At 42.6% G+C, this 23,823-nt stretch overlaps 1 protein-coding gene across 1 annotated transcript in view; it reads right to left on the reverse strand.

Annotated features, from left to right (window-relative positions):
* LOC106582105 (vang-like protein 1) overlaps positions 1-23,823 on the reverse strand; it is a 54,873-nt gene that overhangs the window by 25,902 nt on the left and 5,148 nt on the right. The window contains exons 2-3 of the mRNA XM_014164851.3: positions 11,780-12,024; positions 11,182-11,356 (exon numbers count right to left, since the gene is read on the reverse strand). Of these exons, the coding sequence (XP_014020326.2) occupies positions 11,182-11,356; positions 11,780-11,832 (228 nt within the window). The 5' untranslated portion in view covers positions 11,833-12,024. The remainder of the gene's footprint in view (positions 1-11,181; positions 11,357-11,779; positions 12,025-23,823) is intronic.

The raw sequence follows: 23,823 nt of genomic DNA on the forward strand, positions 1-23,823 counted from the left end.
GAAAATAACCTCTGGACATCAGGACTGCGATTACTCACCACGGATTGGCAGAATCCTTTTTTTCCTTTAACGAGTCTGACGAGCCCGACACGAATGATATACTGATTTCTCAGGAACAGGCCCAGATCCCCATGATCTGCGTGAAGAGAAGGCGGAGAAAAAAGGGACGATCGAATAAACCCCCACTTCCTTCCATTCTGCTAGCAAACGTGCAATCTTTGGACAATAAAATAGATGACCTACGTGGAAGATTAAACTACCAACGGGACATTCAAAACTGTAATATCTCATGCTTCACGGAGACGTGGCTGAACGACGACACTATCAACATACAGCTGGCTATACATTGCACCGGCAGGATAGAACAGCGGCATCTGTTACGACAAGGGGCAGCGGACTATGTATTTTTGTAAATAACAGCTGGTGCACGATATCTAAGGATGTCTCGAGCTATTGTTTATATACCACCACAGTCAGAGGCTGCCACTAAGACAACATTGAATGAGCTGTATTCTGCCATAAGCAAACAAGAAAACGCTCACCTAGAGGCGGTGCCTCCTAGTAGCCGGGGGACCTTAATGCAGGGAAACTTAAATCCATTTTACCAAATTTCTATCAGCATGTTAAAATGTGCAACCAGAGGGGAAAAAAATAAATAAATAAAAACTCTAGACCAGCTTTACTCCACACACAGAGACGCATACAAAGCTCTCCCTCGCCCTCCATTTGGCAAATCTGAACATAATTCTATCCTCCTAATTCCTGCTTACAAGCAAAAATTAAAGCAGGAAGCACGAGTGACTAGATCAATAAAAAAAAGTGGTCAGATGAAGCAGATGCTAAGCTACAGGACTGTTTTGCTAGCACAGACTGGAATATGTTCCGGGATTCCTCCGATGGCATTGAGGAGTACACCACATCAGTCATTGGCTTCATCAATAAGTGCATCGCTGACGTCATCCCCCCGATTTCAAGGAGCGGGACTCTAACCCGGAAGCTTATAAGAAATCCCGCTATGCCCTCCGACGAACCATCAAACAGGCATAGCGACAATACAGGACTAAGATCGAATCGTACTACACCGGCTCTGACACTCGTTGAATGTGGCAAGGCTTGCAAACCATTACAGACTCCAAAGGGAAGCACAACCGAGAGCTGCCCAGTGACACAAGCCTACCAGACGAGCTAAATTACTTTATGCTCACTTTGAGGCAAATAACACTGAAACATGCATGAAAGCACCAGCTGTTCTGGAAGACTGTGTGATCACTCTCTCCGCTGCCGATGTGAGTAAGACCTTTAACCTCTCTAGGGTAGGGGGCAGTATTTGCACGGCCGGATAAAAAAACGTACCCGATTTAATCTGGTTATTACTACTGCCCAGAATCTAGAATATGCATATAATTATTGGCTTTGGATAGAAAACACCCTAAAGTTTCTAAAACTGTTTGAATGGTGTCTGTGAGTATAACAGAACTCATATGGCAGGCAAAAACCTGAGAAGATTCCTTACAGGAAGTGCCCTCTCTGACCATTTCTTGGGCTTCTACACTCTCTTTATTGAAAACTGAGGATCTCTGCTGTAACGTGACACTTCCTACGGCTCCCATAGGCTCTCAGAAGGCGGCAAAACACTGAAGGATGCCTTTGCAGGCCCTGGCTGAAAAACAGTAGCGCATTTGGATAGTGGTCGATCAGAGAACAATGAGACTGGGGCGCGTGCACGAGGCGACACCATGTTTTTATCGCTTTTTTACAAGAAAAAAATGGCATAAAAATTGATTTTAACCTCTTGGGGCTAGGTGGGACGCTAGCGTGCCACCCGTGGTGCACTCCATCAACAGCAGGTGCATTTCAAGAGCGGCAAATTTGAATCCAAATAAATGTCAAAATTCAAATTTTTCAAAAATACAACTATTTTACACCATTTGAAAGATAAACATCTCCTTAATCTAACCACGTTTTACGATTTCAAAAAGGTTTTACGGCGAAAGCATACATTTAGAGTATGTTAGGACAGTACATTTACAAGAGTTGTGTGTAATGTTTTGTCAAGTCAAAGACAGGGTCACCAAAACCATAAAACCAGCTAAAATGATGCACTAACCCTTTACAATCTCCATCAGATGACACTCCTAGGACATTATGTTAGACAATGCATGCATTTTTAGTTCTATCAAGTTCATATTTATATCCAAAAACAGCGTTTTACTATGGCATTGATGTTGAGGAAATCGTTTCCCTCCAATAACCGGCAGTCAAGTCAGCGTCACAAATTAAATAATTAAAATTAGAAAACATTGGTAAAATATTATATTGTCATTTAAAGAATTATAGATTTACATCTCTTGAACTCAATCAACTTGCCAGATTTAAAAATAACCTTACTGGGAAATCACACTTTGCAATAATCTGAGCACTGCGCCCAGAAAAATACGCGTTGCGATACAGACTAGACGTCATGTTGGGGAGATCTAAAATCGAAAATACTATGTAAATAATCCATTACCTTTGATTCTCTTCATCAGATGTCACTTCCAGGTATCACAGGTCCATAACGAATGTAGTTTTGTTCAAAAAAGCTCATCATTTATGTCCAAAAATCTCCGTCTCGTTAGCACATGATGTAAGCCAGCCGGACTTCTCGTCATGAACGAGGGGAAAAAATATATTTCCGTTCGTTCAAACATGTCAAACGTTGTATAGCATAAATCATTAGGGCCTTTTTTAACCAGAACATGAATAATATTCAAGGTGGACGAATGCATACTCTTTTATAACGTATTGGAACGAGGGTACCCAACATGAACTCGCGCGCCAGGTGTCTAATGGGACATCATCGTTCCATGGCTCTTGTTCGGTCAGATCTCCCTCCAGAAGACTCAAAACACTTTGTAAAGGCTGGTGACATCTAGTGGAAGCAATAGGAAGTGCCAAAATATTCCTAAGCCCCTGTGTTTTTCAATGGGATAGGTTTAAAGTCAATACAACACATCAGGTATCCACTTCCTGTCAGAAAATGTCTCAGGGTTTTGCCTGCCAAATGAGTTCTGTTATACTCACAGACACCATTCAAACAGTTTTAGAAACTTTAGAGTGTTTTCTATCCATATATAATAAGTATATGCATATTCTAGTTACTGGGTAGGATTAGTAACCAGATTAAATCGGGTACATTTTTTTTATCCAGACGTGCAAATGCTGCCCCCTAGACCCAACAGGTTAAACAGCGGTTGACATGCTTCGAAGTACGGTAATGGAATATTTACAAATTGTTTGTCACGAAACGCGTCGGGCGCGTCACCCTTCGTCACCCTTCGGATAGTGTCTTGAACGCACGAACAAAACAGAGGATATTTGAACATAACTATGGATTATTTTGAACCAAACCAACATTTGTTATTGAAGTAGAAGTCCTGGGAGTGCATTCTGACGAAGAACAGCAAAGGTACTCAAATTTTTCTAATAGTAAATCGGAGTTTGGTGAGGGCCAAACTTGGTGGGTGTCAAAATAGCTAGCCGTGATGGCCGGGCTATCTACTCAGAATATTGCAAAATGTGCTTTTGCCGAAAAGCTATTTTAAAATCGGACATAGCGATTGCATAAAGGAGTTCTGTATCTATAATTCTTAAAATAATTGTTATGTTTTTTGTGAACGTTTATCGTGAGTAATTTAGTAAATTCACCGCAAACTTCCGGTGGGTATGCTAGTTCTGAACGTCACATGCTAATGTAAAAAGCTGGTTTTTGATATAAATATGAACTTGATTGAACAAAACATGCATGTATTGTATAACATAATGTCCTAGGAGTGTCATCTGATGAAGATCAAAGGTTAGTCCTGCATTTAGCTGTGGTTTTGGTGACATTATATGCTAGCTTGAAAAATGGGTGTCTGATTATTTCTGGCTGGGTACTCTGCTGACATAATCTAATGTTTTGCTTTCGTTGTAAAGCCTTTTGAAATCGGACAGTGTGGTTAGATTAACGAGAGTCTTGTCTTTAAAATGGTGTAAAATAGTCATATGTTTGAGAAATTGAAGTAATAGCATTTCTAAGGTATTTGAATAACGCGCCACGGGATTCCACTGGCTGTTGAGTAGGTGGGACGATTTCGTCCCACATACCCTAGAGAGGTTAAACAGGTCAACATTCACGAGGCCGCAGGGCCAGACGGATTACCAGGACATGTACTGCGAGCATGCGCTGACCAACTGGCAAGTATCTTCACTGACATTTTCAACCTCTCCCTGTCCGATTCTGTAATACCAACATGTTTTAAGCAGACCACCTTTGTGCCTGTGCACAAGAACACGAAGGCAACCTGCCTAAATGACTACCGACCCATAGCACTCACATCTGTAGCCATGAAGTGCTTTGAAAGGCTGGTCATGGCTCACATCAACATTATCCCAGAAACACTAGACCCAGTCCAATTTGAATATCGCCCCAATAGATCCACAGATGATGCAGTCTCTATTGCAATCCACACTGCCCTTTCCCATCTGGACAAAAGGAACACCTATGTGAGAATGCTATTCATTGACTACAGCGTTCAACACCATAATGCCCTCAAAGCTCATCAATAAGCTAAGCACCCTGGGACTAAACACCTCCCTCTGCAACTGGATTCTGGACTTCCTGACCGGCCACCCCCCAGGAGGTAAGGGAAAGGTACAGTTGAAGTCGGACTTTTACAGAAAAGTGTGTCAGCTCGCTTCTCTCTCTCTTTACATTTGAGGTTGTGGGTGTTTGTGACCATTATCAACTCTCTATTCTCTTGTGTGTGTACAGTTGAAGTCGCAAGTTTACTAACACTTAGGTTGGAGTCATTAAAACTCATTTTTCTTGTTAACAAAGTATCATTTTGGCAAGTCGGTTAGGACATCTACTTTGTGCATGACAAGTAATCTTTCCAACAATTGTTCACAGACACATTATTTCACTTATAATGAACTGTATCACAATTCCAGTGGGTCAGAAGTTTACATACACTAAGTTGACTGTGCCTTTAAACAGCTTGGAAAATTCCAGAAAATGATGTCATGGTTTTTGAAGCTTCTGATAAATGATGTCAACTAGCCTGAGTCAATTGGAGGTGTACCTGTGGATGTATTTCAAGTCCTACTTTCAAACTCAGTGCCTCTTTGCGTGACATCATGGGAAAATCAAAAGGAAAAAGAATTGTAGGCCTCCACAAGTCTGGTTCATCCTTGGGAGCAATTTCCAAATGCCTGAAGGTACCACGTTCATCTGTACAAACAATAGTACGCAAGTATAAACACCATGGGACCACGCAGCGTCATACCGCTCAGGAAGGAGACACGTTCTGTCTCCTAGAGATGAACGTACTTTTGTGCGAAAAGTGCAAATCAATCCCAGAACAACAGCAAAGGACCTTGTGAAGATGCTGGAGGAAACAGGTACAAAGTATCTGTATCCACAGTAAAACGCATCCTATATCAACATAACCTGAAAGGCCACTCAGCAAGGAAGAAGCCACTGCTCCAAAACCACCATAAAAAGCCAGACTACGGTTTACAACTGCACATGGGGACAAAGATCGTACTTTTTGGAGAAATGCCCTCTGGTCTGATGAAACAAAAATAGAACTGTTTGGCCATCATGACCATCGTTATGTTTGGAGGGAAAAGGGGGCGGCTTGCAAGCCGAAGAACACCATCCCAACCGTGAAGCACAGGGGTAGCAGCATCATGTTGTGGGGGTGCTTTGCTGCAGGAGGGACTGGTGCACGTCACAAAATAGATGGCTTCATTGGGAAGGAAAATTATGTGGATATATTGAAGCAACATCTCAAGACATCAGTCAGGAAGTTAAAGCTTGGTCGGAAATGGGTCTTCCAAATGGACAATGACCCCAAGCATACTTCCAAAGGAGGAATGGGCCAAAATTCTCCCAACTTACTGTGGGAAGCTTGTGGAAGGCTACCCGAAACGTTTGACCCAAGTTAAACAATTTAAAAGGTAACGCTACCAAATACTAATTGAGGGTATGTAAACTTCTGACCAACTGGGAATGTGATGAAAGAAATACAAGCTGAAATAAATCAATCATTCTCTCCACTATTATTCTGACATTTCACATTCTTAAAACAAAGTGGTGATCCTAACTGACCTAAGACAGGGAATTTTTACTAGGATTAAATGTCAGGAATTGTGAAAAACTGAGTTGAAATGTATTTGGCTAAGGTGTATGTAAACGTCCGACTTCAACTGTAACAACACATCCGCCAAGCAGATCCTCAACACAGGGGCCCCTCAGGGGTGCGTGTTTAGTCCCCTTCTGTACTCCCCATTCAATCATGACTGCACGGCCAGGCACGACTCAAACACCATTAAGTTTGCCGATGACAACAGTGGTAGGCCTGATCACCGACAATGACAAGACAGCCTATAGGCAGGAGGTCAGAGACCTGACCGTGTGGTGCAAGGATAACAACCTCTCCCTCAACATGATCAAGACAAAAGGAGATGATTGTGGAGTACATGAAAAAGAGGACTGAGCAGCCCCCATTCTCATCGACGGGGCTGCAGTGGAGCAGGTTGAGAGCTTCAAGTTCCTTGGTGTCCACATCACCAACAAACTAACATGGTCCAAGCACACCAAGACAGTCATGAAGAGGGCACGACAAAACCTATTCCCCCTCAGGAGACTGAAAAGATTTGGTATGGGTTCTCAGATCCTCAAAAAGGTTCTACAGCTGCACCCTCGAGAGCATCCTGACTGGTTGCATCACCGCCTGGTATGGGAACTGCTTGGCCTCCGACCGCAGGCAATACAGAGGGTAGTGGGAACGACCCAATATATCACTGGGGACAAGCTTCCTGCCATCCAGGACCTCTATACCAGGCAGTGTCAGAGGAAGGCCCTAAAAATTGTCAAAGACTCCAGCCACCCTAGTCATAGACTGTTCTCTCTGCTACCGCACGGCAAGTGGTACCCGGAGCGCCAAGTCTAGGTCCAAGAGGCTTCTAAACAGCTTCTACCCCCAAGCCATAAGACTCCTGAACACCTAATCAAATGGCTACCCAGACTATTTGCATTGCCCCCCCAACCCCCTCTATGCATGCATCTATGCATAGTCACTTCAATAACTCTACCTTCATGTACATTTTACCGCAACCGGTGCCCCCGCACATTGACTTGTTACTTTTATTTCTTATTCTTTTCTGTATTTTTTTTTTAACTGCGTTGTTGGTTAGGGGCTCGTAAGTAAGCATTTCACTGTAAGGTCTACACCCGTTGTATTCGGCGAATGTGACAAATAAAATTTGATCTGAACAAAAATATAAACATGCAACAATTTCAAAGATTTTACTGAGTTACAGTTCATATAAAGGAAATCAGTCAATTGAAATAAATAAATTAGGCCCTAATCTATGGATTTCACATGAGTGGGAATACAGATATGCATCTGTTGGTCACAGATACCTTTAAAAAAAAAGTAGGGGTGTGGATCAGTAATCTAGTCAGTATCTGGTGACCACCATTTGCCTAATTGAAGTGGTCCCATGTGGCTCAGTTGATAGAGCATGGTACTTGCAATGCCAGGTTTGTTGGTTCGATTCCCACAGGGGACCAGTACGAATGAAAATGTGTCACTCTGGATAAGAGCGTCTACTAAATGACTAAAATGTATTGCAACATCTCCTTCGCATAGAGTTGATCAAGCTGTTGATTTTGGCTTGTGGAATGTTGTCCCACTTCAATGGCTGTGCGAAGTTTCTGGATACTAGCGGGAACTGGAACACGCTGTCGTACACATCAATCCAGAGCATCCCAAACATACTCAAAAGGGTGACATGTCTGGTAAGTATGCAGGCCATGGAAGAACTGGGACATTTTCAGATTCCAGGAATTGTGTAGAGATCCCTTGAGACATGGTGCTGTGCATCATCATGCTGAAACATGAGGTGATGGCGGCAGAAGAATGGCACAACTCAGGATCTCGTCACGGTATCTCTGTGCATTCAAATTGCCATTGTTAAAATGCAATTGTGTTCGTTGCCCGTAGCTTGCCTGCCCATACCATATCCCCATCACCACCATGGGGCACTCTGTTCACAACGTTGACAACAGCAAACGACGCCAAACTGCAGTCAGTTCAAGATCACGGTGAGGATGATGAGCACGCAGATGAGCTTCCCTGAGACGGTTTTCTGGCAGTTTGTGAAGAAATTCTTCAGGTGTCCCGGTGGCTGGTCTCATACGATCCCGCAGGCGAAGAAGCCGGATGTGGTGGTCCTGGGCTGCCGTGGTTACACGTGGTTTATTTTGTTTTGTTTTAGGCCACATCAATTATTATTATTATTATTATTATTATTATTATTATTATTGTGTGTGAAATTAGTTTCAATATAGTTTAGGTGTAGTTTGGACGGGCCAGCAACTGTTGTTTTGCAGTCAGAAAATACGCTATCTTATTATTTTAGTATTTACAGTCCATGTGCTTCTGCATCAATCAATACATTTTCTCATTTGGTGTCCTGAGGAATCTTATAACCCATTTTACCATAATACATGCATTCATTAAGCAATTTATTATGGAATATTTATACAATTGAAATATCAACGGTCAGAATGACCATCATCGCCAGTCTAGTAGTTAGGAAATTCTGGCGCTGTGTTAATCAACCTACTAGATCATATAACTCTGTCCCGTCTGATGTCTCCCATTGTTACATACATCATCTTAATGTGCTCTCACTCTTCTCCATGTTAAAGATCAGTGAACACAGCCTATATATTACCTAACATCTCTTAAAGCATGGTACATATAACTAATGAGCCTCTGTGTAGCAATGGTAGAGCAAATGCAGGCTAAAAGCTCTTCATTTACACTCTGTGGCTTAATCCCACAGATGAACTCAAAACTAATCAGAATGTACCATGTTATACAGACCAAAAGGCAGAGAAGGAGAGAAGAGGGGGGCAGAGAAGGACAGAGACAGAATAAGTGAGACAGACACGGTATAGATAGACACAGAGAAGGAAAGCAAGAACGATGGAGACAATTAAAGGAGAGATAGAGAGAAAGAAAGGAGAGAGAGAGAATGAGGGAATGAGCGAGGGAGAGGGAATGAAAGCGAAAGAGAGGGAAAGAGAAAAAAAATAAAGATGGGTGGTGTTTGATGCTTGCTTGTCAGCCCTCTCCTCTGGTGGAGAGTGAATATAGATAATATTCAGAGCCCTGGTTAGGCCTGTTACACACTATAATACGACACTAAACACAACAACACACACTAACACTGACTGACTAACAGGCTTCGCTTTGCTCACAGACACATACAGTAACCTACTGACCCAACACACAAAAGAGCTTTAAATGGTATGACTGGATATTATTCTGACACGTGTGTGTGTGTGTGTGTGTTTCACATGGGTGTACTGGGCAAAAGAACAATGACATTCAGTGGCACACAAAGGAACCTCAATGGTATGGTTAGAGGTTTGTCTGACATTTGTACTGTTTATGTTTGCGAGGCCAAAAGGACAAAAGAGCAAAGACATTCCCAATTTTATTTGCTTCCACTACTTCCAAAAGCCTCAGCCCTGCATCATGTGACCCACTGCCAGGTGAAGTAGAGTAGCAGGCTTGTTAGAGAGGCCAATGCCAACCCCATAGCCTTCAGGCACAACACAACAGTACCATGACACAGAACACAGCCTCATGACATTCTTCTCACCCGTCCGACATTCACTGTTGGCAACCTCTATGAATCACACACAGAGACACTGACAGTACACACTACTCACAGACACAGGCAAGCGCACGCACACACACATCCTTACATCATAGGCATGCATGGATTATCCATATCAGCTTTCCTTAGAGTGGTGTTTGGCTGCATGCTAAGGCTAATCTCAGCCTACAGTATGAATTCCTCTGTGCCAGATTATATTAGCATCAGCCGTATCCATTTGAAAGAGCAGTGCTCTTAAGGCAGTGGCGGGGATGGGTGGATGCCATTTGGAAGCACTGCACTGTAATGGTAATGTGATATGATTACAGATGACCTTTTACACTAGTTGGTAGACAGTGGCTGAACAACATTGCAGACAATGGGTCTGTAAACCACAAGCTTACAACGACACCACAATGTGGAATGTTTGCAGCACGCTAGGATGAGTCAAACATCCAAATACAAAGAGACATGGAATGAGACAGACGACTAGACAGAGACACGGTTTGTAGCTGTATAAAATGTAAGCAGTTCTTCAGTAATGCAGCTGAGATGTAGCTGGTACTGCACTACTTGCTGCATAGACCATTCATGCACGTGCAGGCTCATCAATGCTTTATGCATCCACACACACACTTCATGCAGGACCTTCCACATACAAAGTCAAGTAGGTCAGAGCCCAGGGCACAAGACAGAGTATACTCCTCCTAACATAACTATCACCATTTCCCTCTTTATCTCTCCCTCCCTCTCTCTCTGCAGCAGTCTCCTTCACTTGATCCATCTCCCTCTATAGCCAGTCTCTAGCCTTCTGACCCTAGCTTCATTAGCCCAGAGCTAAATCTCAACCCCATTGTCAGAGCATCTAAATCATAGGCTTGCTTCCAGATAACCATATGTGGATTTAAAATCACCACTTGGATTTAAATCAAGACACATTTTGACCCACATACAGAATGATTACACATAGAACCACATTACTACACACACACAGCACAGAACCCCCCCCCCCCCACACACACACACACACACACACACACACACACACACACACACACACACACACACACACACACACACACACACACACACACACACACACACACACACACACACACACACACACACACACACACACACACACACACACACACACAAAGAATGGGAAGTATAGTTCGCACAGGCCAAGGGGAGATTTGCAAATCCTCTGACCTATTTGGCCCCTAGTCACCATGGTGATTATGACCCTGTCACTATGGTGATTATGATAGGCCCAGCTGTTTGAGTTTAAAACAGCATGGTGTGCAACTCAGCTGGTTCCCTGCTTGACTCTGCGAGAAGGAGATTTGTTGGGAGATGGCTTCTGTACAGGGTTCCTGTAAGCAAGTGCTGTACTGTACAGTATAGTTATGTAGGGCTTTTTGAATCTTTCAGGCATGGTTTGTGTGAGTTTTGATTTGTTGGGTTGGAGCTTACCTGGAGGCTTGGAGCCTCGTCTCCAGTCACGGAGGTGGGGACTTCTAGCAGGGGCTCACTGTTGTGGTTGGGGGAGGCCTGAGTGGGCCCATAGGGGCTGTTGATGATTACAGACCTCTCTGACCGGCTGCTGTCCTTACTGCTGAGCTTACGCCGCTCACGCCGACTCTGCTCCCTATACACACACAGAATATGGCAACGAACAAGTGGATGAGGGAGGAGAGCCCAATCCCTCCTAATTAGTCTCTCACACTCCCTCTCTCATTTACAGAACAAGTTAGAGTGAGTCAGTGAAATAGGTTAAAGGCAGTCAGCTGTGAGAACCCTACTCCATGAGCTTTACCCATCACTCATCTCTCTCTCCCTCTTTTTTAAAACATCTGACATGAGGCTAGGCTTAAATTCAAAAGTAACACACAGTGGGGACAAACAGCATTCAGTTGCTCTGTGGCAGATATAGACATAAGCATCTCCCTGATGGTGCAGACAGGCCTGGATCTGAACACACTCATTGGCAACATGTGTGTGTGAGTGTGTGTGTGTGTGTGTGTGTGAGCGGAGAGAGAAGACAGAGAGAGGAAGTCAGCTGAGCTCTTACCTAGGTCTGTTGGATCTGTTGGAGTAGCCAGAGTGGGTGGACTCGGTGTCCATGGTAACGCTGTTCAGAACCAGCGATTGGCCAGGTGTCTGAGGAGGGTGCCTGGGTGTGATGCAGGAGGGTGATGGTTGTCTGATCCAGGAAGAGATGGGGTTAACTAACTAAACAGACTGGCAGCAGACTGAAGACGTCAGGGACCTATGTTGACAACAACCCTGTAGAGGTCCTTTAGTTGACACATTGACCTGTGAGAGAAAGAGAGCGGGAGAGAGCAGAGAGAGAGAAAGAGAGGTCTGTCATCAATTAAAAAAAAAAAATACAGCTGAATTCTGTGCTTGCTATCAGAGGCCAATTCACAAAATTCACCACAGGTAAAGCTTAATGGAAGGCAAATGTAGGAGTTAAGTGCCAGCCTGTATCTGTTGAGACTTAGAGGCTAGCATGTTACAGTGATAGACAATAAGAGAAGTATTCTCCAGTTCATTGTTATTAAAGCTATAAATAGGTGATGTGAGGAGTACGGTAGAGGATGACAGACAGGATGATTTGTAACCCAATCCCATCATCATTGGGGATGGTATTTAACAACACAGTGGCCTCCATCATTCTTTAATGGAAGAAGTTTGGAACCGCCAAGACTCATTCTAGAGCTGGCCGCCCGGCCAAACTGAGCAATCAGGGGAGAAGGACCTTGTTCAGGGAGGTGACCAAGAACCTGATGGTCACTATGACCGAGTGGAGATGGGAGAACCTTCCAGAAGGACAACCATCTCTGCAGCACTCCACCAATCAGGCCTTTATGGTAGAGTGGCCAGACGGAAGCCACTCCTCATTAAAAGGCACATGACAGCCTGCTTGGAGTTTGCCAAAAGGACTCTGACCATGAGAAACAAGATTCTCTGGTTTGATGAAATCAAGATTGAACTCTTTGGCCTGAATGCCAAGCATCATGTCTGGAGGAAACCTGGCACCATCCCTATGGTGAAGCATGGTGGTGGCAGCATCATGCTGTGGGGGGTGTTTTTCAGCGGCAGGGACTGGGAGACTAGTCAGGAACGAGGGAAAGATAAACGGAGCAAAGTACTTGAGAGATCCTTGATGAAACCTGCTCCAGAGTGCTCAGGACCTCAGACTGGGGTGAAGGTTCACCATTCCAACAGGACAAGTCTCTGAATGTCCTTAAGTGGCCCAGCCACAGCCCGGACTTGAACCTGATCAAACATCTCTGGAAAGACCTGAAAATAGCAGTGCAGCGACGCTCCCCATCCAACTTGACAGAGCTTGAGAGCATCTGCAGAGAAGAATGGGAGAAACTCCCCAAATACATGTATGCCAAGCTTGTAGAGCCATACCCAAGAAGACTCGAGCCTGTAATCGCTGCTTCAACAAAGTACTGAGTAAAGGGTCTGAATACTTATGTAAACGTGATATTTCAGTTTTGGTATTTTTGATACATTTGATAAAATGTCAAAAAATATATGTTTTTGCTTTGTCATTATGGGGTACTGTGTAGATTGATGAAGAAAATAATTTTTTTTAATCAATTTTAAAATAAGGCTGTAACGTAACAAAATGTTGAAAAAGTCAAGGGGTCTGAATACTTTCCGAATGCACTGTACATCAGGTCATCACATCATAGACTAGACAGATTGATCCTCTATGATGAGTCTTACACACACTACCGTTCAAAAGTTTGGGGTCACTTCGAAATTTACTTGTTTTTTTAAAGAAAAGCAAAAATTTTATCCATTAAAATAGCAAATTGATCAGAAATACAACATTAACAATGTCTCCACTGTAAATGACTATTGTAGCTGGAAACAGCTGATTTTTTTATGGAATATCTACATAGGCGTTCAGAGGCCCATTATCAGCAACCATCACTCCTGTGTTCCAATGGCACGTTGTGTTAGTTAATCCAAGTTTATAATAAAATAAAAAAAAAAATAAAAACACACTAATTGATCATTAGAAAACCCTTTTGCAATTATGTTAGCACAGCTGAAAACTGTTATTCTGATTAAAGAAGCAATAAAACTGGCCTTCTTTAGACTAGTTGAATATCTGGAGCATCAACATTTGTGGGTTCGATTACAGGCTCAAAATGTCCAGAAACAAAGAACTTTCTTCTGAAACTCGTCAGTCTATTCTTGTTCTGAGAAATAAAGGCTATTCCATGCGAGAAGTTGCCAACTGAAGATCTCGTTCAACGCTGTGTACTACTCTTTCAAAAACAAGGACATTTCTAAGTGACCCCAAACTTTTGAACGGTAGTGTACATATCACAAACACACATACAGCGCATGAGAACATGGTTGCGGGCAGGATATAGAACAGTCAACAGGCTCAGCATGCTGCAGACATACTGTAACTGTCTATGTGTATGTGTTTGAGTGTGAGTCTCTGAGCATGTCTTGCCCCTTCTTTCTCACTCCTCAAAACTGGAGGCAGCAGCCACTTACTATAACCCTCCAACCCCCTTCCCCCAGCTCTGGTGTGATTCATGCACCAGACAGAGGTCTTTAGTCTTCACACCCCGTCATGTGTGACTCTTCATCTCTACTGGAACTATCTGTCCCCATGCAGCTGCCCCGACAACTCCCTGCCAATCACCTCCACTCGTCTCAGAATTATGCAAATATCACTATGCTTATAAATTATCTCCCTGACCAGTGGTACACATTATCACCCAAATAGCACACTCAGCAAATTAGCATGCAAATCCACAGTGTTTATGGTGATTCCTCGATGTGTGGATATCTGTTCTCGGTTCCTTGAGTAACACAGTGAATATGATATATTATATCATGACTATTGTATGGGATGCAATGCCAAGCCCACCGTCCAGCTCAATAAATCATATTGAAGAATGAAGTGTTACCCATGTTTTTAGCATGTGGCTAGCTGAGGAATGTAAGGACTCCAGGTATATGATACAGTGAATGCAGCTGAAAGCATCTGCAGTATCTGTCTGTAATCTAAGAATAATGAGGGTTTCTACTTTCTAAATAAAAACACAAGCACACCAGAAATGCTCTGGGAAATGCATGAGTGAGTCAAAAAAGGTGAGGGACGACTCACATGCACACATAAACACCCCCCTCTGGGGCTAACTTTAATCCAGAATCAAATTTTAACAGCGGGGTGAAGGAGAGAGAGCACCCAGAATGGAAGTGTCTACTGTTGCCTTGGTAACAATGGAAGCATAAGGCTCCCTGTGGTTGCAATAATCATTATGTGCAATTGACATTACATGCAGCATTCAATTCTGTCATACACCACATCATGGTTTCATAAATGATTTGTTTATCCAAACGTTTGGTAATTGTAACAGACAATGCTGGCTGTACAATTTAGCTAGCTAGCAAGCTAGCGGTTCATGTTGGACATTTCCAGTTGAAACCAGAGTATGTATGTGAGTGGAGCGTGCCCAATTTGACTGGAGCGCGGAGCGAGTTTCCCAAAGGCTGGAGCGTTGGCCTTCTCGTCCACTCCAAATCAAGGTGACTCACAAAGATGAGGAGCAAGAGGAATGCGGTGATTTAGTGTCCACAACTAAGGAATCTGAAAAGACATGTATCCTGAAAGCATGATGGTGTACTACGTGCACATGTTAACAGAAAGGAACAAGGTGGGTAGATACACTTATTTATTTGTCATTGTAGCAAAGTATTTATAAACAAAAAAATCTGATCTCTTAAAATTTGTTCATTTTCGTTCTATTATTTATACAATAGCCTATCATTGATTTTGTCCCAATAGGCCTGACATATTACCTCTTTCAAGGAGATTTCTGTTTTGATAGGGTTATTGTGCCTAATAACTTTAGTCCTACCTATAGAAAAAAATAACTCTGCATCCCTGCCCAGCCTGGCAAAAGTGGCCCAGAGGATGTTTAGCATCCCCAGAAGCGCTGCAAGCTCAGAGAGGGAACTGAATTCTCCACTGCTGGCCTGCTCTCCAGACACCATCGCATGAGTCTGAACCCACAGACTCTGGACAAACTCTAAAAGTGAATTCAAAAAGGCACTGTAGACTGAGTCTAATAAGGCATTTTTAGTTTCATTTTTATTTAATTCTAAGTAAGTCACAGTTGAAGTCAGAAGTTTACATACATTTAGGTTGGAGTCATTTAAAACTCGGTTTTCAACCACTCCACAAATTTCTTGTTAACAAACTATAGTTTTGGCAAGTTGGTTAGGACATCTACTTTGTGCATGACAAAAGTAATTTTTCCAACAATTGTTTACAGAGATTATTTCACTGTATCACAATTCCAGTGGGTCAGAAGTTTACATACACTAAGTTGACTGTGCCATTAAGCAGCTTGGAAAATTTCAGAAAATGATGTCATGGCTTTAGAAGCTTCTGATAGGAAAATTGACACCATAAAAAAGCCAGACTACGGTTTGCAACAGCACAAAGATCGTACTTTTTGGAGAAATGTCCCCTGGTCTGAGGAAACAAAAATAGAACTGTTTGGCCATAATGACCATCATTATGTTTGGAGGAAAAAGGGGGCGGCTTGCAAGCCGAAAAACACCATCCCAACTGTGAAGCACGGGGGTGGCAGCATGTTGTGGGGGTGCTTTGCTGCAGGAGGGACTGGTGCATGAGCCTTGAAAATTATATGGATATATTGAAGCAACATCTCAAGACATCAGTCAGGAAGTTAAAGCTTGGTCGCAAATGGGTCTTCCAAATGGACAATTACCCCAAGCATACTTCCAAAGTTGGGGCAAAATGGCTTAAGAACAACAAAGTCAAAATACTGGAGTGGCCATCACAAAGCCCTGACCTGAAGCCTATAGAAAATTTGTGGGCAGAACTGAAAAAGCCTGTGCGAGCAAGGAGGCCTACAAACCTGACTCAGTTACACCAGCTCTGTCAGGAGGAATGGGCCACAATTCACCCAACTTATTGTGGGAAGCTTGTGGAAGGCTACCCAAAATGCTTGACCCAAGTTAAACAATTTAAAGGCAATGCTACCAAATACTAATTGAGTGTATGTAAACTTATGACCCACTGGGAATGTGATGAAAGAAATTAAAGCTGAAATAAATAATTCTCTACTATTATTCTGACATTTCACATTCTTAAACTAAAAGTGGTGATCCTAACTGACCTAAGACAGGGAATTTTTACTAGGATTAAATGTCAGGAATTGTGGAAAACTGAGTTTAAATGTATTTGGCTAAGATGTATGTAAACTTCCGACTTCAACTGTGTATGCGCAACTTATACCATAATAATTTAATAGAACAAAATGCTGTTTAAATGCTGAGCGCTTAATGTTCCTGCCAGCCTAGTGTGTCACACTTTCAAATGCTTCACAATTTACAGTATTTCTTTTTAGGCTATAGCCTTGAAATAATAGAGCCTAAATAAGTCATTTTCGTTCCATCTCTGGCTCCTGAACTATTTAGAGAGTGTTTATATGCTGTTTAATACGACATGGAGTTTATTTGAAATGATGAGCGCTTCTTACGTTGTTTACTAAAGTACTTTTCATTAAAATCATATGGCTTGGTTTCAATACCAAATGGTAGGTCCGGGTAGTCACAAAAATATGGGTGTTGGTTAAATGGCGATTTTAATGAATAACTAGCTAACCAACAACTGTAACTATGTATTTGAGAGACAAGTACTCATTGTGCAACTTTATTTATGTAAGGCCTCGTGAGTGGCGCAGCTATCTAAGGCACTACTACAGACCTGGGTTCAATCCCAGGCTGTGTCACAGCCGTCCGTGCTCGGGAGACCCATGAGGCGGCACACTATTAGCCCAGCATCGTCCGGGTTAGACGAGGGTATGGTCAGCCGAGATTTCCTTGTCCCATCGCACTCTAGCGACTCCTTGTTTTGGGCCGGGCGCCTGCAAGCTGACTTTGGTCGCCATTTTCCTCCGACACATTGGTGCAGCTAGCTTCCGGGTTAAGTGAGCAGGGTCAAGAAGCAGTGCGGTTTGGCAGGGTCCTGTTTTGGAGGATGCATGGCTCTCGACCTTCACCTCTCCTGAGTCCGTAGGGGAATTGCAGCGATGGGATAAGACTAACTACCAATTGGATATCACAAAATTGGGGAGAAAAAAAAAGTACCAAAAAATAAATAAACAAAAAATAAAACAAATATATACTTTATGCATTAAATATATATTGTAGACTAAATATAGTTGTAGTTAAAATCTATAGATGTGCACACGTCAGTTTTGTTGCCAAACAACCAATCCGTCTTTTCTGCTCACTGATTGGACATTGCATACAGTCAGTTGCTTGAAATAGGAATGAATTCCATCTTGTGCGATGAAATGCAACTAGGTTGCAGGCAAGTTTTTGGGGGTGACACGGAGCAACATAGATTGCGTCCAGATTGTCTCTCTGACAACGTCACACGAAGCAAAGAGAGAAAGAGCAGAGGAAGGCACATTGAATGCAATGAATCATAGGCTTAAGAGTACCTTCTCATATTCATCACTCACATCATCCCCTTTCTCTCTCTCTCACACACACAACACAAATATGAGGCTTTAACCCCTGGAGTGCTGATGTCCCCACGTGTGTGTGTGCAGTGGTATGTGCGGCAGCCCTCTCCCTCGGAGCAGTCATCCGAGTTGCAAACATAGAGACATAGCCAACCAGGTCATGTGGATAATCACAGCCTATGGGCAAGACAAACTATCAGTTTCAAACCAACACATTAAACACTGAACATGAATACAGCCTATTGAAATAACAATGTGTGTGACAACTGGCGGGGGGAGGACTGGTCTAACTGGAGGTGTCAAAACAAATTCACCCCCCTACCTAACATAAAACACATTTTTACATGACCCTCCCCTTGTACTGTCAAATCCTCCCCCCTCATAGAATAAAAAAAGATAACCACCACAAATAACAATAACAACCCTGTCTTTATAAACGTGGATGTTGACTTGACACTTCAGCATGGTTTTGTGGCACAGTCGATGCCACACAGGGCTATGGGCCAGGAGGTCGAGGGTTCGCCGACCACGACAGACTAGCTCACTCTCCCTGCCTGTCTCATTACCTCACAATCAGAGCCAGTTGCAGACAATGATCACCTAGGGGAATCACATTTTCATGTCATATTTATATAAAATATATGCCATTATTTTCCCCTAACAGGTTTTTCTGCCAATGCACCACACACAACCAATAAGCAATACATTACTGCATACCGATACCCCATAATTACAAAGTCAAAACATAATTTTAGAAATGTTTGAAAATGTATTGAAAATGAAATACAGATATCTAATTTACATAAGTATTCACACCCCTGACTCAATACTTTGTAGAAGCATCTTTGGCAGCGATTACAGCTGTCGTTCTGGGCAAGTCTCTAAGAGCTTTCCACACCTGGATCATGCAACATTTTCCCATTATTCTTTAAGCTCTGTCAAAGTGGTTGTTGATCATTCCTAGACAACCATTTTCAGGTCTTGCCATAGATTTAAGTCAAAACTGTAACTCGGCCACTCAGGAACTACAGTGTAGATGTGGCCTTGTGTTTTAGCTTATTGTCCTGCTGAAAGGTGAATTCATCTCCCAGTGTCTGGTGGAAAGCAGTTTGAACCAGGTTTTGAGCGTTCAGCAGCCAACAAGTGCTCAGCATGTGGGAACTCCTTCAAGACTGTTGGAAAAGCCTTCCAGGTGAAGCTGGTTGAGGGAATGCCAAGTGTGTGCAAAGCTGTCATCAAGGCAAACTTTGAAGAATTTCTTTAACACTTTTTTGGTTACTACATGATTCCATGTGTGTTATTTCATAGTTTTGAGGTCTTCACTATTATTCTACAATGTAGAAAATAGTAAAAATAAAGAAAAACCCTGGAATGAGTAGGTGTGTCTAAACTTTTGACTGGTACTGTATACTAAATAATATGTGTGTGAAATTTGCTTTGATTTAGAATGGACCATTATCATGGGAAAAATACATATCATCTATGCACTTAAATAGCGAATGGAGGACATTTTTCCCGTGGTTCATTTTCATGCCAGCCAAGTAAGCTATACTCCTGTTTTAAAGATAAACAATGTGATTAATATTAGGAAAGATGAGAAATAAATATAGTAGGCATAGCGTCCTCTTTTTAGTAGAGGCCATCACTGTTTTTTCGCCTATTGCATAGGGCTCTCATAAAGTGTTTGATTCGATTTTCGATTACATTTGCACTGATGTCTGAGTGATTAGAGGGACAATAGAGTGCTGAGTACCAGGCATTTAGCAAGTTTGGTAGGCTACTAATGACCATCAGCAGCATCAGAGCTTGGAGAAGTCTAATTACACGTGGAATTTGACTGCCTTCATGACCACAGGAGTGGCGGTAATACAGTCACCGCAACAGCTCTAATAGTGACTGGTTGTGTTTATGCCACACATAAAAAGGTAACACATTTAAAAGTTAAATGACAAATATTTAAACTGTATTGATGCGTTACGTAAAGGAGTCAGAAGGCACGTTATGTTTTCCTGAATAACTGGGCCTGCTGGGAGCATAGGCCTATATGGTTACACTATATAGGACATCTTGGGAGAATGATGAACGACAACAGATCAGCACAGAAGTACCAGAAGTAAAAATACTGCCAAACTGTCCTGTGTCTTTCTAGACCTTATAATCTGTCGAGAGTAGACCCACAACTGATCCAAATAGAATGAAACATTCAAATAACGGGGCTTTTGCGCCATTATTCAAATGACATTTCACTGCCGTTTACAGCCTAGAGTAGAATTGTACTCAATTGTGCTCACTAGAAAACAAGTGAACTGTATAACTTATTTTTTATTTAAGGAAGACAAAGTCAGAAAAAATATAAATATCATAATACATTTTTTTTTAAAGTTGTACCCCTTGTAATAATACTAAGTAACCTTTGTACAACACCTAGCCACCTCACCAAGAGATTTTAGCCTTTTGCTATTGTAGTGAACGGTGGGGCAGTGAATACAACTCGGGTTGCTGGTGTGAAAGACAACTACTCTACGCATTGTTGCAGTAGAGTTATCCCACCTTTTGGGAATTGTAATGTCTCTCATATAGCGAGGCTTGCTACACCGCCCTCTCCGTACTTGAAGGCACGTCCCGGTCCTTCAACTCCCTAACACATCAGAGCCGTACCCTCTGATGGCTACATGTCCCCCATCCCACTTCTGACACCAATGTAGCAAATGGCAGGACAAGGAAGTGAAACTGGGTCACTGGCGTGAAAAGGCAAACACCCTATGCATTGTGCCAATAGGGTTAACACACTTGGTAGGAATAGTATCATTACATTTTGGTCATCTAGCAGCCGCACTTATCCAGAGCGATTTACAGGAACAATATTATGGTTAACTGCCTTGCTCAAGGGCAAATCTATAGATTTTTCACCTAGTCGGCTCAGGTATTCGAACCAGCGACTATAGGTTACTGGCCCAACACTCTTAACTGCTAGGCTATCTGCCGCCCTCATCCTGGCTCATATAGCGAGGATTATGACATTATAATGATTTTGGAATTACAGTCACTAGGATTTGAGTCCCAGTCAGGGTACCTCCCTAATCTACTATATTGGTGTCAGAAAGCACCATTGAAAACATGTGCCAGCCAAGTTTTAGTCCAGTACATTTGTGTTAGGTTAGCGGTGTTTCAGTAAGGTTTCTGTAGTGCACATGTGATGGCAAAGAATGCAAAACAAATGTGCACCCGAGTGAAACAAATCATCATAATATCATTCTGCCAGGTAGGCCTACTTTGCAGTGACATTTTAATTGGGAAGGTTTGAGGAAAAACTTTGAAAATGACTGTTGTTTCAGCATGCAGCAAGGATTTTAGAGCCGATAGGCTTTATTATGTATATAAGAAGTGTTTACTTCAGGTTGATTACTAGCATATATTGAGTTGCAATGTCCCAGAAATGTAAATGTCCAAATCAACTTAAAAGTACCTACAAAATGAGTTGTGCAGCAGAAGGAAGGCTACAGATACATTTTTTCCTTTTACTGTTTGCAATTCACAAATGATTATTTTGATTTCCATGATTCACCGCGATTTAGCTGAACCTCATCTACTACAATGGCAAAGCATACCATTCAATTTGTCAAAAACATTAAAAAATAATAACTAGATGTTGGAACATTGCTGCGGAGACTTGCTTCCATTCAGCGACAAGAGCATTAGTGAGGTCGGGCACTGACGTTAGGTGATTAGGCCTGGCTCACAGTCGGCGTTCCAATTCATCCCAAAGGTGTTTCATGGGGTTGAGGTCAGGGCTTTGTGCAGGCCAGTCAAGTTCTTCCACACCAATCTCAACAAACCATTTCTGTATGGACCTCTTTGTGCATGGGGGCATTGTCAGGCTGAAACAAGAAAGGGCCTTCCCCAAACTGTTGATTCTGCGCTTCTAACTTTGAGGCGTCTAGAATGTCATTGAGCTGTCCCGGAACTAAGGGGCCTAGCCCAAACCATGAAAAACAGCCCCAGACCATTATTCCTCCTCCAAACTTTACAGTTTGCACTATGCATTGGGGCAGGTAGCGTTCTCCTGGCATCCGCCAAACCCAGATTCGTCCGTCGGACGTGATTCATTACTCCAGAGAACGAGCTTCCTCTGCTCCAGAGTCCAATGTGTGCGGCTGCTTGGCCATGGAAACCCATTTCATGAAGCTCCTGACGAACAGTTCTTGTGCTGATGTTGCTTCCAGATGCAGTTTGGAACTCGGTACTGAGTGTTGCAACCGAGGACAGAAGATTTGTACGTGCTATGCGCTTAAGCACTCGGTGGTCCAGTCCTGTGAGCTTTTGTGGCCTACCACTTCACGGCTGAGCCGTTGTTACTCCTAGACGTTTCCACTTCACAGTACCAGCACTTACAGTTGACCAGGGCAGCTCTATCAGGGCAGAAATTTGACGAACTGACTTGTTGAAAAGGTAGCATCCTATGACGGTGCCACGTTGAAAGTCACTGAGCTCTTCAGTAAGGCTTTCAGGGCTCCTGAGTGGCACAGCGGTCTAAGGCACTGCATCTCAGTGCTAGAGGCGTCACTACAGACCCTGGTTCGATTCCAGGCTGTATCACAACCGGCCGTGATTGGGAGTCACATAGGGTGGCGCACAGGTTAGGGTTTGGCCGGGGTAGGCCATCATTGTAAATAAGAATTTGTTCTTAACCGACTTGCCTAGTTAAATAAATTAAACAAAACAAAAAAGGCCATTCTACTGCCAATGTTGCCTATGGAGATTGCATGGCTGTGTGCTTGATTTTTTACACTTGTTAGCAACGGGTGTGGCTGAAATAGCCAAATCCACTAATTTGTAGGGGTGTCCACATACATTTGTATGTATTGTGTATTTGCTATAATTACATTTCTGTATGTGGTTATGGTTCAGTGGACTGGGCAGACATATTCATGAGAACAGAAAGTGAAATGAATGTAATATAAACACTCATTAGGATGTTTATTTAGGATTTGCACTGAGACTCAGGGTCAGTGAGCCAGTGAAGCAAGGTCAGGAGTATAGGCATGTTTATAGCTTCCTCAGAGATGCATTCATCCATACTAATAACAGTAATAGCATGTGTCTTTAAAACTTCTTCAGGATTGGTGGGTCCTCTGCGGGACGGTTGAGCTAACGTAGGCTAATGCGAATAGCATGAGGTTGTAAGTAACAAGAACATTTCCCAGGACATAGACATATCTGATATTGGCAGAAAGCTTAAATTCTTGTTAATCTAACTGCACTGTCCAATTTCCAGTAGCTATTACAGTGAAAGAATACCATGCTATTGTTTGAGGAGAGTGCACAATTTTGAACATGAAAAGTTATTAATAAACAAATTAGGCCCATTTGGGCAGTCCTGATACAACATTTTGAACAGAAATGCAATGGTTCATTGTATCAGTCTAAAACTTTGCACATGCACTGCTGGATTCTCGCGGCCAAAATCTATATTGCACCTAGGATGGAATAATATATTATAGCCTTTTTCTTGCATTTCAAAGATGGTGCAAAAAAAATACAAAAGAAAGTGTTTTCTTTCTTT

The sequence above is a fragment of the Salmo salar genome, chromosome 21 (assembly GCF_965601325.2).
Source record: "Salmo salar chromosome 21, fSalSal1, whole genome shotgun sequence".
NCBI lineage: Eukaryota > Metazoa > Chordata > Actinopteri > Salmoniformes > Salmonidae > Salmo > Salmo salar.